At 41.6% G+C, this 17398-nt stretch overlaps 1 protein-coding gene and 1 long non-coding RNA gene across 2 annotated transcripts in view; one reads left to right on the forward strand and one right to left on the reverse strand.

Annotated features, from left to right (window-relative positions):
* The window catches only part of TMED10 (transmembrane p24 trafficking protein 10), a 42722-nt gene that overhangs the window by 7693 nt on the left and 17631 nt on the right, over positions 1–17398 (reverse strand). The window contains exons 2-3 of the mRNA XM_058739715.1: positions 14795–14906; positions 9258–9331 (exon numbers count right to left, since the gene is read on the reverse strand). Of these exons, the coding sequence (XP_058595698.1) occupies positions 9258–9331; positions 14795–14906 (186 nt within the window). The remainder of the gene's footprint in view (positions 1–9257; positions 9332–14794; positions 14907–17398) is intronic.
* LOC131517520 (uncharacterized) lies at positions 10252–11291 on the forward strand. Its single transcript, XR_009264626.1, has 2 exons — positions 10252–10895; positions 11139–11291. It is a non-coding gene; the product is annotated as an uncharacterized LOC131517520 (long non-coding RNA).

Below are 17398 nucleotides of genomic sequence, written 5' to 3' on the forward strand. Positions count from 1 at the left end.
AACAGTGTGAAGGTTCCTCAAAAAGTTAAAAATAGACCTACCCTATGACCCAGCAATAGCACTGCTAGGAATTTACCCAAGGGATACAGGGGTGCTGATGCACAGGGGCACTTGTACCCCAATGTTTATAGCAGCACTCTCAACAATAGCCAAATTGTGGAAAAAGCCTAAATGTCCATCAACTGATGAATGGATAAAGTAATTGTGGTTTATATACACAGTGAAGTACTACATGCCAATGAGAAAGAATGAAATATGGCCCTTTGTAGCAACGTGGATGGAACTGGAGAGTGTGATGCTAAGTGAAATAAGCCATACAGAGAAAGACAGATACCATATGTTTTCACTCTTATGTGGATCCTGAGAAACTTAACAGAAACCCATGGGGGAGGGGAAGAAAAAAAAAAAAAAAAGAGGTTAGAGTGGGAGAGAGCCAAAGCATAAGAGACTCTTAAAACCTGAGAACAAACTGAGGGTTGATGGGGGGGTGGGAGGGAGGAGAGGGTAGGTGATAGGCATTGAAGAGGGCATCTTTTGGGATGAGCACTGGGTGTTGTATGGAAACCAATTTGACAATAAATTTCATATATTAAAATAAATAAATAAATAAATAAATGAATAAATAAATAAATAAGTCCAAAAACAAAAACAACAAAAAACTTCAGCGCTTAGAGATTCACCTCATTCTTCCTAACTGCTGCACAGTATTCCATACTGCATACAGGCCACCGTTTACTTACTCCTTCAATTCCCCAACTCCTCTTCTAGTATAGGTCCTACTCCAGACTCTTTAGCTCTATTCATAACCAAACAGCCCAACTCCCATTTTCCAAGTTGATATTTCCTCAATGAAATCCCTACTCAACCCTGTCCTTACTTTGGTAAATTCGTTTTGACCTTCTATGAGTGGGATGAAGGTCTCTTTTCCTAAAACACATCCCTGCCTAATAAATACCTTTATTCTTGATACCAATTCTTGATACTTTTAAATCTAGGAAACTTAAAGAATTGCCAAGATATTAAAACAATGTTGAAAACTAATTTGCTATTCCAACCATCTAACACATCATGGATACTCAATGGTAAATAACAATATGAATGGATATATATTTACATTTAATCTAAACTTAGAGATTAAAAAAATGTAAAAAGCTGTTAAAAAAAAAAACAAAAACAGAACATTTTAAGACCCTAACAACAATGCTTACTATGTGCAAGGTACCAAGATAAATGATGATCTCTGTTCCTAAGAAGCTCACGGTCTGGTAGAGAGGCTCATATAAAAAGCTATAACCATAATATAAGGCATTATGTATTAACTTTTACAACAAAAGTACACATTAAAAGTGTAAAGAGGAAAAAAAAGGGTGTGCCTGGGTTCAGGTCATGATCTCATGGTTTGTGAGATCGAGACCCATGTCAGGCTCTGTCAGTGCAGAGCCTGCTTGGGATTCTCTCTCCCTCTGTCCCTGTCTCTTTCCCGCTCACACTCTCTCAAAATAAAAATAAATCAAAAAAACTTAAAAAAAAAAAAAAGTGGAAAGGAAAGAAACCAGCACACGATTAATCATAGTTGGAAGGATAAAGGAAAGGTTAACAGGAAATGAGTGAACCGAGTCTCATGAATTCTGCAGGATTCCGAAAGAGATGAGATAGAAAGGCATTCAAGGTTACAGGGAAGTTGCACACCAAAACTTGGAGGGAGGAAACTGCAAGCCATGCTTAGGAGACCATGAGTTGTCTAGTCATAGGTAGTCTGATGTGTATGTGTGTGTGCACTCACACGTCAACACACATACGTGCCTGGGGGAGGGTGGTGGCTAAGAGCAAACATAAAGTTCAAAAGTCAGGCTGGAGTTAAACTGAGGAAGAGGATGAAGAAGGCTGTATAATGAATCAGACCTACCGGTATATATCTAGAATGTGTACTATTTCATACCTTGTAATCTTGCTTAATCCTCCTAACCCTGTATGAGATAACCCTGTATTAGAGATATTATTATCTCTAAATTCTTCAGATGAGGAAATTAAGGTTCAGAGTGTTAAATAACTCACCCAAGTTCTCAGAGCTTGGTGGAGCTGAGATTGGAATCCAAGTGTGAGTTTATATTTTTACTCTGTAGGTACTGAAAATCTGATGAAGGAAACTAGCAGACTACACTAAGTTTTTTCTGGATCAAAGGTGAAGTGATCAAGCTATATTAGGCCTCAAGGATCTGGGTAAGTTGTCCAGTTTATCAGCCAAACTTCCTTGGTTTCATACTGATATTATTCTCATTTTTAGAGACTAAGAGAGTAAAATTTTTAAGCAAATTATCACTATTCTCAGGAAGACCTTCTTTGCTTGCCTAGGATGAAGTATTCAATGAGTATTATCATGACTTTTCTCATAGTTGGCACAAAAAGCTAATAAGAAAACCTCTATCAAAATCCCCAGACTGTTGTTCTGCTCTTTTAAACGTCTGATCTGGGGAGCCTGGGGGGCTCAGTCGGTTAAGCATCCAACTTCAGCCCAGGTCATGATCTCAAGGTTCGTGAGTTCAAGCCCTGCATCAGGCTCTGTGCTGACAGCTCGGAGCCTGGAGCCTGCTTCGGATTCTGTGTCTCCCTCTCTCCCTGCCCCTCCCTAGCTCATGCTCGCTCGCTCTGTCAAAAATAAATAAACTTAAATAAAATAAAAGTCTGATTTAAGGTTCAAAGTGTTTGCAAGAATGTGAAATTATAGCAGCACCTGGGTGGCTCAGTCAGTTACACGTCTGACTTTGGTTCAAGTCATGATGTCAGAGTTCGTGAGTGTGAGCTCTGCATCGAGTTCTGTGCTGACAGCTCTGAGCCTGGAGCCTGCTTCGGATTCTGTCTCCCCATCTCTGTCTGCCCCTCCCCCGCTCGTGCTGTGTGTGTGTCTCTCTCTCTCAAAAACTAAATAATTTTTTTTTTAAAGAAGAATGTGAAATTATACATGTTTCATGATGGCAGGTCACTATCCTAGTCTACTTCTCTCTTCCTAGGCTGAAAGGATGATGTGTATTTTGTCAACAGCTAGATAAAAGCAAAGCCTATTTGACAATATTGTGTACCATACATTCTCCACTAGAGGGAAGCATTCCCCTTGTAGGCTGCATTTGGCCATTAAATAATCAAAGAGCCACCACAGACAGACCTCATTTTACAAATCAAGAAACTGAAGATTCCATGGTTACTCAGTCTTTTGGGTGGAAAACCAAGTCTAACAGAACCATGGTCTCTTGACTCCCTACCCAAGATCACCGAAGCATTTATTCAGCATCAAAATTGCAAAGTTCTGGGGCCCTGAGTGGCTCAGTTGGTCGAGTGTCCGACTTCAGCTCAGGTCATGATCTCATGGTTCATGGGTTTGAGCCCCACGTTGGGCTCTGTGCTGACAGCTTGGAGCCTGGAGCCTGCTTCAGATTCTGTGTCTCCCTCTCTCTCTGCACCTCCCCCACTCACACTCTTTCTCCCTCTAAAAAATAAACATTAAAAAATTAGAAAAAAAAAAAAAAAAGACTCAAAGCTCTGCTGTAAACTGCGATCAAAACCGTATTTTTGAGTTCCAAAAGCACATTCACTCAGTGTATCCAAATCCTACCTATGTTTTAAGCCCTAACCACGAAGCTTCCTTTTAACCATTTCTGTCCACACCAATTCCTTCTTTCCTAAAATCCTATAGCACTTAGACTGTGCCACATAATTAACTCAATCATACACTGTCATATTCATAGTTTTGATTTTTATCCTTCTAAAAACTTTTTTAAAGGTTTTATTTATTTTTGAGAAAGACAGAGACAGCGTGAGCAGGGAAAGGGGAGAGAGAAAGTGTGAGAGAAATAGAGAATCCCAAGCAGGCTCCATGCTGCCAGCACAGAGCCCAATGTGGGCCTCGAACCCACAAAACTGTGAGACATGACCTGAGCTGAAACCAAGAGTCAGACACTTAACACGACGGCAGCACCACCCAGGCACCTCTCTTTCCCCACACTACTTTGGCCCTTGAACTCAAGGAAATGAATACAATGTATACTTTGCATAGCATGTCCATTCCATGCCTTCTTCAGAGAAGCCAACTTTCTCATAGCAGAAAGTAAGTGCCGTTGGTCCCCTGAAGCAAGGGCTTCCTCTAAGTTAAGAACATTCTACATCTACTTCCACCCTCTGCCCAGGAGAAGGTCCTCCCTACCACACTTTCACTCTCCTCTGTAGTGGTAGGTAATGCTTGGAAAACTACAAGTTATAAAGCCTTTCCCTGCATACATACAACACTTTCCAAAACGGCTGAAATTATCCTTCTTAGGCCGTATCCAAATCTTCCCCTCCTCTAATGAGGATTTGAATCTAGAGTTGCGAGTTACATGTAATTGCCCCAAGAAAAGGTGTTAACTCTGAGAAACTGCTTCTTAAAACAGACATGTGAAACAAACCCGCCTCCAGAGAATCCCTGGATTGTTTTCCTGGTGGAGCACGGAGAGTCAAGAGAAGCTTGGTATGGTAAGCCAAATTCAGTCAAACTGCAGTTACCTCCACAACCCCCCAAATTTTAGAAGCACAGCAGCAACAGTGGAGACCATCTAATCGAGCACAATTAAGATAAAGAAGGCCGACCTATAACCAAGGACAAGTCTACTTGTGTAGGGAGGTATGTGAATCACAGGCCTCTTCACAGAAGCTCAAAAGGTCAACAATGTGCCAAAATAAGGCCAGGTAATACTGCCAATCTTAGGGCGAAGTGAAATTTAGCATGATCCTATTTACTCTGTCATATTCAATTTCCAGAAAGGGCGGGAGAAGGGAGCCAAAATCTGCTGAACTGACCAACTATGTGTCAGGTTCCTTACCCATGTTATTTCGTTTAACTTATGTCAGAAAGGGATTTTGGATCCAGTATGCAGAACCAGAGTTCCTCCTTCCCGAGGGCATTCAGAAAAGTAGAACTTTTGAAAAGTCTTCAGCTGTTGCTCCGAAAAGGGCAATTGTGTTTCTGGTGTACATGTTGATAGCAAATGACATACTAATAGAACCCACATGCAAAACAGGATTTTAGTTGTGCTGAAAATGCTGACATCCACATCAAGATAGGACATACACATGCCTGCCTGGCTCAATCATTCGCGCATGCGACTCTTAACCTCAGGGTCATGAGTTCAAGCCCCATGTTGCATATGGGGCCCCATGAAAGAAGAAAGGAAGAAAGGAAGAAAGGAAGAAAGGAAGAAAGGAAGAAAGGAAGAAAGGAAGGAAGAAAGGAAGAAAGGAAGAAAGGAAGAAAGGAAGAAAGGAAGAAAGGAAGAAAGGAAGAAAGAAAGAAAGAAAGAAAGAAAGAAAGAAAGAAAGAAAGAAAGGACATACACAGCCCCAGAGTTAGAGGATATGTCAGATAGCTCCTTCTTTGTGAGATAGTGATTGCCTTCATTTCCACAACTGCAGGATTAGACAATTAAGTCCTCATAAACAGCTGCTCTAGTTCACAGACCACAAACTCAAAAAAAAAAAAAAAAAAAAAAATTGGCTCGGGGCGCCTGGGTGGCTCAGTCAGTTGAACATCAGACTTTGGCTCGGGTCAGAATCTCATACAGTTCATGAGTTCGAGCCCCTTTATTGAGGCTCTCTGCTGTCAGCACAGAGCCCCTTTGGGATCCATTGTCTCCCCGCCCTGCCACCTCCCCCACCCATCATCCCCTGCTCATGCTCTCTCTCAAAAATAAACACTAAAAAAAAAAACCAAAACAAAAAACAGCTCAATTCACATACTGACTCTAAAAAGATGCCCCCTTCATGGGCAAAAGACACTGTGGTGAGAGGTCCTTAAAATTCAACAGAGGGGATCAAAAGTGCTTTATTTTTGAGGAGATAGCATTCCGAACTCTTTAAAGAATTCAAAGTTCAAGACTCTATGCTTCTTTACAATAGGACAACCATTCTAGCTTCCAAATAGCATCACCTTACATTTCTATTATTGACACAGCAATTCCACATGCGCTAATTAAGTAAATCCTCTGTACCAATTTAGTAGGTATTGTGGTACTCTGCCCAGCTATTGAACCATTGACTACTATTGAACTTTACAAAACCGCAAGGGACCTCAGAGTCATGAAGCCCAAAGCTGCGAGGGAAAGATGTTCTGCATGTGAAAAAAAATTAAAGAAATGTGCCACTTCCCCAAAGCTAAACACTTATGCCAACAGGCCCAAATCCTCTGGAGATAAAAGCTCTCCATTACCTCAAGGGCCTGAAATTAAATGCCTCAAAACCTCTACATATGCTCAATGCTCTCTGGTAATTAACCAGAGAACAAGTGCTTCTATTATTCATGTTCTTGTCACAGGCATTTGCCGAGAGACAAGTAACAGCTATTTCTAAGCAAGATTCAAGGGAACCTAGCCATTGACTGAGAAAAGGGCTAGTCTTTGGCCTGTGTCATAACCACTTCTCCTCCTCTCAGTTTGGTTTGCTTTTTTTGGTGGTGGGGGGGTAGGGTGGGGGGGGGGTAAGATCACCGAAGAAAGTAGTAATAAGAGTTACTTGGTTAAGAAACAGAATTTAGAGCTGTGTTGTAACCATGTGCGTAATGAAATGCTTAGGACATGCCAGGCTTCCAAAGCAGGAAGCAGGCAAAGGAAGTGCTGCGGTTTCCTTTCGGGTAGGGATTCCCCTCTTGGGTTAAGCAAAAGGTCAGGAAAGATAAAGGCCCTTCCCCAATGTCAACAAAGTCCAAGGATGGTTGAAATTCCAGGAGGAATAGGAGTTCCAAAATGTCCTGTTACAGTGATACCCACATCATTTTATATATATGTAAACTCACAAATAATAGTCTCTGTTTTAGAGGGGGAAATGATGTCTAACGTCTCCAAATGCCCTATTATTTAATGTATACCACTTAATGACAGCCATCATATTAGGAGGAAAAGTTACAACAGGTAAAATTGTACACAGTAGGAATTTAAAGGAACCTGGCTCAGAGAACGGTCTGAAGTTGAGGATAGTGAGGCAGTAATCAAAAACTGAAAATCATTTTACCTGTTCTCCCACTTCATAATAACTGCAACAGCATTTTTCTCTTTTATACCTTATAACACCATTTTAACACACAGTATCATATTTAAACATAATTAAGATTCTTCTGAACCCTCAAAGTTTAAAAGGATTTTTTCAACTTACTCTTCAGTTCACCAAATAAAGAGGCTCTCTTGCTTTATTTCTTTAAACTAGGTTAGGGGTGCCTGGGTGGCTCAAGTTGGTTGAGCATCCGACTTTGGCTCAGGTCATGATCTCACAGTCTGTGAGTTTGAGCCCCGCGTTGGGCTCTGTGCTGACAGCTTGGAGCCTGGAGCCTGCTTGGGATTGTGTGTCTCCCTCCCTCACTGCCCCTCCCCCGCTCAAGCTCCATCTCTTAAAAATGAATAAATGTTTAAAAAAAACAACAACTTTATGGGGCGTTTGGGTGGCTCAGTCAGTTGAGCGTCCGACTTCGGCTCAGGTCATGATCTCACGGTCTGTGAGTTCGAGCCCCGCGTCAGGCTCTATGCTGACAGCTCAGAGCCTGAAGCCTATTTCAGATTCTGTGTCTCCTTCTCTCTGACCGCCCCCCATTCATGCTCTGTCTCTGTCTCAAAAATAAATAAACGTTAAAAAAACAAACAACAACTTTAAACTAGTTTAGACATGGTAACAAGCAAATTAATGTCTCTGCTGGGAACGGTCTTCCATTCACCACTGCATCACTGCTCCCGTTTATCACCTACACATAACTCAGCCTGGTTTTGTTCAATTGGAATCTGAACTAGGAAAAAGAGGAAAGACCTGAAGAGCCGCAGCTGTTGTACTACTCCTTCCTGTTGCAGAGCCAGCCAGTCACTTCCAACCTGATTCCATTCCAGGATATTTCGCTTCCAGGTCCTGGCCAAAGGCAGAGCAACTTCTCTAGCTCCATCGGTCCTAGAATATTCTCTTAAATACACTTTTCTTTGTTAATATTGAGTCTACAGTCTTTAAAACCAATTTATTTCCTGTACCCCACCTCTTCTTCATGCCCTCAGTAAAAAGACTCTGATTTGGGTAAAAATACTCTTAACTTTCTATAAAAGCCCTCCACTCTTATATAGTCCTTGAGGTTTTTAAAAGGTGCTCTTCACTTAAAGAACCATTCTGTGCTATCATAATAGATGAAAAAGCTCAGTTCCCTTACCTTTATTCTATGCACACCCCTACCTCCATACCACCCAAATAAATGCCAGTTTTTATTCCCTATAATACTACCTGTCAGCAAAAATATTTATTCGTTATCAAGCTCTCCAGTCTACTGTTTTTCCTTCCATCGTGCTCCTTTTCATAAAAGACTGAAATTGTGTTATTAACTATAAGCTACTTTTGATTATGGTGTTTCTCAAAGTCTGCACGGTTGTTCATGTCTAAATAGCACTGAATCCATGTCCTAGATATATACATATATATATATGTACATACACACACACACACACACACACACACACACACACACACATACATAGAGCTGTCCATCTGGAGTAAAATCCTCAGGAATTAAAAACACATTGCTTTTCTTAATCTTGAACATAAATGAAGTCTGTAATTTTAATAATTACAAATATAGGGGCGCCTGGGTGGTTCAATTGGTTAAGCATCCTGCTCACGTCGGGCCCTGTGCTGACGGCACAGAGTCAGCTTGGGATTCTCTCTCTCCCCCTCCTCTGCTCGCTCTCTCCCAAAATAAAAAATAAATGACAGGGGCACAGTTGGTTAGGTATCTAGCTCTTGGTTTTGGCTCAGGTCATGATCTCACAGGTTTGTGAGTCTGAGCTCCGTGTCAGGGTCTGTACTAACAGCGTGGAGCCCGCTTGGGTCTCGGTCTCTCTCTCTCTCCCCGTCTCTCTTGCCCCTCCCCGGCTCTTGCCCTCTCTCTCTCAAAATAAATAAACTTAAAAAAAAATTACAGCTATACATCTGGGTTTCTGTCTCAAGAGTGCTAATGGCATACGCTTGAGTGTTTTATCACGTCAACCTTTCTATGGGGTAGCTGGTTCAGTCATTTGGCTGATGGCACAGCCAGAATTACCGTTCAAGGCTGCTAATACAACTTCTCGCATCAGTAAGACTGTAACTGGATGTCACATGATTGATGAGAAAACAAAAGCCTTCTGGGCAAGGCACAGCCGGTCGGCCTGACTAGGTCACAGAAACCTCACAGCCAGCACGCTACTGCCTCCTCTGGCTGTTCCAGCAGGACGTACCTCTTCGTAATTTTTCGCCTCCACTCCATGCTTCATGTCTAGAATCACGAGCTGGTCAGGTATCCGCCCTGTTCCTGAGAGAGAAATCAAAAGCTTCATTGTGTAGAATATTTAAAATTCCGGGAAGTCACCCACCCCCCTCCCTCTCTCTAACCCCTACCCTCTCAATAGAGGGAAACAGCCGCGACTCCTCCCCATACTCAGCTGCAGAAAATTCCTGGCTCTGGCTAAAATCACAAGCATTCCAGACAAAGCCTCGATCTGTGCGCGGTGGCGGAAAGCAGTGAGAATATGCTGCTGGCAAACATCTCTGAGCAGGCAGGACATAAGCCACTGCAGCTGGCACTACAGAGGAATAGGAGAGCAGAAGGGACAACATACGGACTTTACCAGATTAGGAAATAAAACTCAAGTCAAAAAGTATAAAATTGAGTAGCCAATAGGTAGCGGGCACCAACTCAGACTGAAAAGGTACACTTCCACATCTGAAAAGGCCTGTCAATTTTTGGAAAAAAAAAAAAAAAAAAAAAAAAAGATTAATGGGTATACGCTAAGCTTGAATTTACTTAATATAAACATGAGTACTGAAAACAACACAGGATCTAGCTAATATTCCGCATTAATTCGAACATTTTGGTCAATGGAAGGCCACTTCAGTAGGCTAATAAAATGTTATATAGGACGCACAAAACACTTAGAAGAGCCCAAGAAAAATACTTGTAAATAAGAGTACAATTCTCAGGGATGCTTCTTAGAGAAATGTCTGTTTGGCATAGCAGGGCCAACAGAACTATGCTCATATTAGAAAAAGTAAACTGATTCAGCTTGATCAAAAAGGAATTTAAACTTAAATCATCAGGTAGGAGAGAGGAAAAGACTCAGAGTCGCAGGAAACTGCTCGGCCCCAATCCCCTGGAATTCATCAATTCACCAAATTATTTATAAAATAAGAAGCTGCCTGCATGAAATTAGGAGTTTAGGGAAACAATGCCACTTAAGCATCGGGGTTCTTGAGACTATAAGCCAGAGAGAATGGTACTATACCCTCTGCTGCCTGAACACTGGAGGTTTCTGATATGGACAAAAGTCAACTCAATAACTACTCAGTAAGGACTCACTAGGTGCTAGAACTGTACTGAATTACAATCTCTGCCTTCAAGTAATTCCATGGGAATCTAAGACATATATATGCATAACGACTACAGTGAAAATGCAAAGCAGTATAAAACTTGAAGAAAAAAAAAAACAAACAGTTCAGGGGCACCTGGGTGGCTTAGTCAGTTAAGCATCTGACTCTTGACTTCAGCTCAGGTCATGATCTCACAGTTTGTGAGATCGAGCCCTGTGTCAGCTCTGCACTGACAGCACAGAGCCCGCTTGGGATTCTCTCTCTCCCTCTCTCTGCTCCCCACCCCCCCACATGCACACACTCTCTCAATAATAAATACATTAAAAAGACAAAAAAAGCCAAAAAACCCAGTTCAGATAGTCTCAGCTATGAAATAAAGGTTAGAGAAGGGAAGGCAATAGTTGTGGACAGACTTCACTAAAGAGAAAGCACCTGAAGGCAAGGACAGAGTACTCTAGGCAGAGGGCAAAGTATGGGCAAAGGTTCAGATACTGAAATGAGTATGGCAGGTTTAATTTTTTAATTTTTTTTTTTTTCAACGTTTTTTATTTATTTTTGGGACAGGGAGAGACAGAGCATGAACGGGGGAGGGGCAGAGAGAGAGGGAGACACAGAATCGGAAACAGGCTCCAGGCTCCGAGCCATCAGCCCAGAGCCTGACGCGGGGCTCAAACTCACGGACCGCGAGATCGTGACCTGGCTGAAGTCGGACGCTTAACCGACTGCGCCACCCAGGCGCCCCAGTATGGCAGGTTTAAAAGACAGTAAAGAAGTTCTTTTGGATAGATTAGAAAGATCACTTGAAAGCCAGAGAAATAAGACTACATAGGTAGGACTAATAAGAAACTAAGACAAGTCACAGATGCCTTTTGAGCATTAAACCAGTAAGTTTCCAAAACAAAACAGTGGCACCCAGAGAGGTATAGATCTCTTTCCCCAAATCCCATATATAATCCTGATCATAACATTGGCCCATAAGAGATGCAGTGCAGATTTTTTATTCTCCTTCCTCATTTAAAAAGTTATGTAACTGAATCAGCTCACCACCCCACCTGGTCCAAATGATCAAGATACTCTCTTCCTAACAGACTCTTTCCACCACCTCTCTGTTGCCACAGCACAGCATTAAGCATTATTCAAACACAAGTGAAACCACAAAACCACAGACCTCTGGCTGTTCTCAGTCCAGACCATATAGTCTCTTGTAGAGACCAGCCAACTTATCCCCGTAGCTGACATCGTGGCCCTAAAGGGTCCCCTTTGTAAAAAGAAAACAAAATAAAACAAAACAAACGAAGAACAAGAACAAAACCTTCTCTGCATTTCTCTGTCAAATGGACAATCTTTTTTTTTTTTAAACTTACTTTTTTTTTTCAATGTTTATTTATTTTGAGAGAGAGTGCAAGAGAGAGCATGAGTGGAGGAGGGGCAGAGAGAGAGAGAGGGGGAGAGAAAGGATCCCAAGCAGGCTCCAAGCTGTCAGAACAGAACCCGAGGCAGGGCTCGATCCCACAAACCATGAGATCATGACCTGAGCGGAAACCAAGAGTTGGTTGCCTAACCGACTGAGCCACCCAGGTGCCCCCAAATGAACAATCTTTTAAAAGGAGCTCCATGGGGCGCCTGGGTGGCGCAGTCGGTTAAGCCTCCGACTTCAGCCAGGTCACGATCTCACGGTCCGTGAGTTCGAGCCCCGCGTCAGGCTCTGGGCTGATGGCTCGGAGCCTGGAGCCTGTTTCCGATTCTGTGTCTCCCTCTCTCTCTGCCCCTCCCCCGTTCATGCTTTGTCTCTCTCTGTCCCAAAAATAAATAAAAAACGTTGAAAAAAAAAAAAATTTAAAAAAAAAAAAAAAAAAAAAAAAAAGGAGCTCCAAAGACTACAAGTTATCACATTGCCATATCAAAACAAATGAAACTGGAAACTGAGTGGGGACTATACTGTATATGTGTATACATTTATGCATATATATATATATATATATATATATATACACACATAATTTTTATGAAAAAAATGTTTTAATGCTTATTTTTTGAGAGAGGGACAGAGTACAAGTGGGGGAGGGGCAGAGAGAGAGCGAGACAGAGCATCTGAATAGGTTCCAGGCTCTGAGCTGCCAGCACAGAGCCTGATGCAGGGCTTGAACTCACAAACCGAACTGTGAGATCATGACCTAAGCTGAAGTTGGGCGCTTGACCTACTGAGCCACCCAGGTGCCTCATACATATATATTTTAAAAACTAGTTCCTGGACATCTATATGCACAGCATCAGCACATAAAACACTCAGAATAAAAGATAAGTTCTACCTTCAAAGAGTTGAAAATTGGAAATGTAAGGCAGACATACAGGAGACATTTAAATAACACAAAGCTGTGTGATGTATATATTCATACATATTCAAAAATGCCCAAATGATCTCATCAGTGAGTGATATACTATTTAGAGGAAGCCACATTAACCTCCTTGCTGTTTCTGAGGTATGCTAAGCATCTCAAGGCATTTGGCTCTTTCTACAAAGTCCTCATTACTACCTGATTTATATTTACTTGTTTATTGTCTATTTGCGTCAATGAAAATGTAAGCTCCATGAGAACAGAACTGGTTTTATTCACTGCTGTATCCCCAACATTTGAAACAGCGCTTGGCATGTAAGGGCACTTAATAAATGATGTGTTAGATGAATCAATCGATTGAGAAACTGAGCAGGCTAGAATGGTTGAGGGAGGTAAGCTAAGGTAAACTCATGCTTTTATCGGAAGAGAGCATTCCAGCAAATGAATGTATGTGATGTGTTTAGAGGGCAGAGCAAACTAGACCTGCTGGGACTGATGAGCAGCGGAAGACAAGGCTAGGGCAAGAATATAAAGACTATTGAATGCCAGGATGCCTAAAATCTCTTCTAGCTCAAAAATTCTATGATTCTGGGTTTCACTCTATAGCATAGGAACATTACTACCACTATAGAGCAGGGACAGCTTTTGAAAAAGGACTGACATGATGAAATATGTGTTTTAGGAGACAAATCTGGTAACAGTATTTGGATATATTAAGAGCAGGGGTATCTGAAGCCTAATGACACAATCCAGGATCTAAAAGATTAGAGTTCAGATTGTGTGGTGACAGATACAGAAGATATTTTGAAAGAAGTATAAGCAGAACTCAATGATAGGCTGACAAAGGAAAAAATAATTTCCAAATGTGAGCCCAAGTAACTGGAAGGGTAGTGGGAACGGTGGTAAGCGAGAGGAATTCATTTGGAAGAGAGGCTCATGAATACGGCCTCTAGACGTCTTAGACATCTTGGTTTTGAGATAAGGGTGGCAAAACTATGTGGAAATGTCTAGAATACTGTTGAGACATCCTGGAACTGGCACAGCTGGGAGCAGACAGAAGGATATCAGTCATGAAATCACCATTAAAATCCTTTAATTTTTAATCTATTATTCCATTTACTTCAGGCAAACTCCCTTAGCTTTTAGGGTAAATTGACCAACTTTAGATCAAAGGAATCAATTCTTGGTTAATTGTCAAAAGCAGGTAGTTGATCTGCCACTCCCGGGAATCTACTGCCACTCTTGGCAAAGGAGCTTGCTCTTCTAGGATCATTTGTTCTGAATATTCTACAAATGTAAAACTGCCAGGAGTCCTTTTGTTACTATACAGAGAAAGCCTGAGAATAAAATTAAATGGAGGCAAGAAAAGGAAGCACTAAGAGAGAGGTGGAATTCCAATGACACTGTTAAAACTCCAAGAACCAGCTGTGCCTGAGGTCAGCACCACACTGCAGACTTCCCAGTTCAGAGAGTCAAGGCAGCTTGAGTTTTGTTTTTATGTCCTGTCACCCCAAAGGGTCCCAATTAATGTAACAAATACAAATGCATACAGCTTTTAGAATCTAGAGTCCTTGAAGCTAACAAATACAGAGTGAAAAGGAATCTGCCTTTTACTTTAACCCATTATGGAGCACAGAAGCCATCACGTAATTAGTCTAAAAGGTACTAAGGATAGGATCTTGGCCTTGAGATGCACAGAAGAATCCATAGCAAGATAGAACTAGGGAAGTGCTCTTGAGACCAAAAATATTCCTAACTTTGCTATATATTGTCAGACAGACCTTATTTCTAATCCCTTAGAAAATGTGTCACTAGCATATAAATGTACTATTTTCTAGCATCTCTACGAAATTCAACTCTATCATTCAAACCAAATGTCACATCATTCAAGAAATGCCTACTCCACGACATGAAGAACTCGGCTGATTAGCCAACTTTCACTTATATGTGTGAAAGACATATATAAGCAAATGTAGTTTCCATTTCCTCTTCCTGCTGGCCCAGGAGAGAAAGTTCATGCTCTAATTTGAGAGAAGACACTTAACTCAGGGAAAAACACTCTGATTACTTACCCTTGCTCTCAAAACACACTTCAAACATGTCATAATCTTCAGTGGTAAAGGCAAATTTCCCCTTGGTTGCATCTTCCTTGGAGTACAGAATATGGCCAGCAGAATCTGTGATCTAAAAGAAAAAGCAAGTAAGAAGAGGAAAAAAATAACACTGGGGACGACAACTTACAGAAACCGGAGAAATGGAAAGAAACATTGTCTATAAAAGACAGTTGACGGGGCGCCTGGGTGGCTCAGTCAGTTGAGCGCCCGACTTCGGCTCAGGTCATGATCTCACAGCTCGTGAGTTCGAGCCCCGTGTCGGGCTCTGTGCTGACAGCTCAGAGCCTGGGGCCTGCTTCGGATTCTGTGCCTCCCTCTCCCTCTGCCCCAACCCACTCGCATTCTGTCTCTGTCTCTCTCAAAAATAAATAAACATTAAAAAAAAAAATTAAAAAAAAAAAAAGACAGTTGCTATTTCCCATTATGATGACTATATTCACTCCATTCCTAAAGACAGGAACTGGATTAGAAGATGAAACCCAGGGGCGCCTCGGTAGCTCAGTGAGCTAAGTGTCCACTTCTTGCTTTTGGCTCAGGTCATGATGTCATGGTTTTGTGGGTTTGAGCTCCACATGGGGCTCTGCGCTGGCAGTGCGGAACCTGCTTGGGATTCTCTCTCTCCCTCTCTCTCTGCCCCTTCCCCACTCACACTGTCTCTGTCTCTCTCAAAATAAACAAACTTACAAAAAAAAAAAAAAAAGATGAAACCCAAACATAGCAAATTTTATTCATTCAAACAGTATCCACACTGACGGCTAAAACATGTTGCTGCTATAGAATGTCTTACCATACCCTAGGGCACCTGGGTGCCTCAGTTGGTTAAGCATCCGACTCTTGATTTTGGCTCACGTCATGATCTCAACGGTTCATGATACTGAGCCCACATTGGGCTCCTCTCTGTCTACCCCCTACCCCCACCTGCACATTCTCTCTCAAAATAAATAAACTTAAAAAAAAAAAGTCTTACCAAACCTAAAAGCTGATACAGTTGATATAGATTGGGTTTATCAGCAAAAGTTCACCTTATAAAATGTATACCAGTATCATTATCTAGAAAGGGATCTGTCACAAAAACAAAGCAGACAATTACCAAAAGAATACACTACAAAAGCCATATAAGAACACATCTCTTCTGTAAAACAAACTTTGATGGAGTGGCGGTAGAAGCAGAGAATGGAAATGGGACACTGATGCAAAAAGAGAAGGAAAAAAGGCACACGTAGAGAAGAAAACATTAAAAAAAAATTGAAATGAGGGCTTAATAAAAGGTTTTAGGGCACATCTTCTCAATTCCCTAAGAATTAACAGTAGTAATATTAATCAAGTATCTTCTGCCATGAATGAGGTTGATCATTAATTTGTCAATGCTTAGATCTGCACTGGTCATTCGGGATACAGGGATGGGATGTGTAAGACAGTTCTTATCTTCAAAGGGCTTAAAAGTCTAAATGAGGAGATGAGTAAGAAATGAGACTTCACTATAATGTGAAAACTGTACTACTAGAGGTAAGTACACGTGCCAAAGGATATTGAGGTTCAGGGAATATACTGTAGAGACATGTGAGCTAAGTCCCATAGGATAAGCTGCAATTAAGGGGAAGATGGGGAGTGGGGTGCCTGGGTGGTTCAGTCGGTTAAGCATCCGACTTGGGCTCAGGTCATGATCTCACGGTTTGTGAGTTTGATCCCTGCGTTAGGCTCTGTACTGACAGCTCAGAGCCTGGAGCCTGCTTCAGATTCTACATCTCCCTCTCTCTGCCCCTCCTCTGCTCATGCTATCTCTCTTTCTCTCAAAAATAAACAAACATGAAAAAAAATTTTGTTAAAAAGGGAAAAATAGGGGTGTAAGAACATTCAGGGTAGAAGAAATAGCAAATATGAAGACCTGAATATATATATAGTACCATCATAATACTAATAACTAGTATTTACTAAGCACTTATTAAATTTTGAGTACTATGCTAAGTGCTTTATATGCATTTTAAATTTAATCTTTATTATAACACTATAGATAAGAACTATTATTTCTCTCATGCTCAATAGCAGGAAACCAAGGCACAGAGAGGTTAAGTGGCTGGAGAGGTACTGGCCAGATCAGGCAGAAATGCAACACCAGGGGCACCGGGGTGGCTCAGGCAGTTAAGCGTCGGATTCTTGGTTTTGGCTCAGGTCATGATCTCATGGTTGGTGAGTCTGAGCCATGCAGAGCCCGCCTGGGATTCTCTCTCCCCCTCTCTCTGCCCCTCCCCAACTTGGGCAGATGCACTCTCTCTCTCAAAATAATTATAAACTTAAAAAAAAAAGAAAAGAAATGCAACACCATGCTAAGGAGTTTAAACTTCATTTGTACAAAGTGGAAAGGCAATGAGGAATTTGAAACAGGAGAGTGATATGATTCAGTTTGCAATTTAGAAAGATGAACCTGGTAATACCGTGAAGACAGACTCAAGAGGGACAGTGCTAGAGATAAGATGGGTCAGGACACTATTCCAGCACTCCAGGCTAGGAATGATGGGGAGAAGGGGATGGATCTGAGGGATTTTAAGGAGGAAGAGGTCACAG

This window comes from Neofelis nebulosa, chromosome 7, assembly GCF_028018385.1.
Source record: "Neofelis nebulosa isolate mNeoNeb1 chromosome 7, mNeoNeb1.pri, whole genome shotgun sequence".
NCBI lineage: Eukaryota > Metazoa > Chordata > Mammalia > Carnivora > Felidae > Neofelis > Neofelis nebulosa.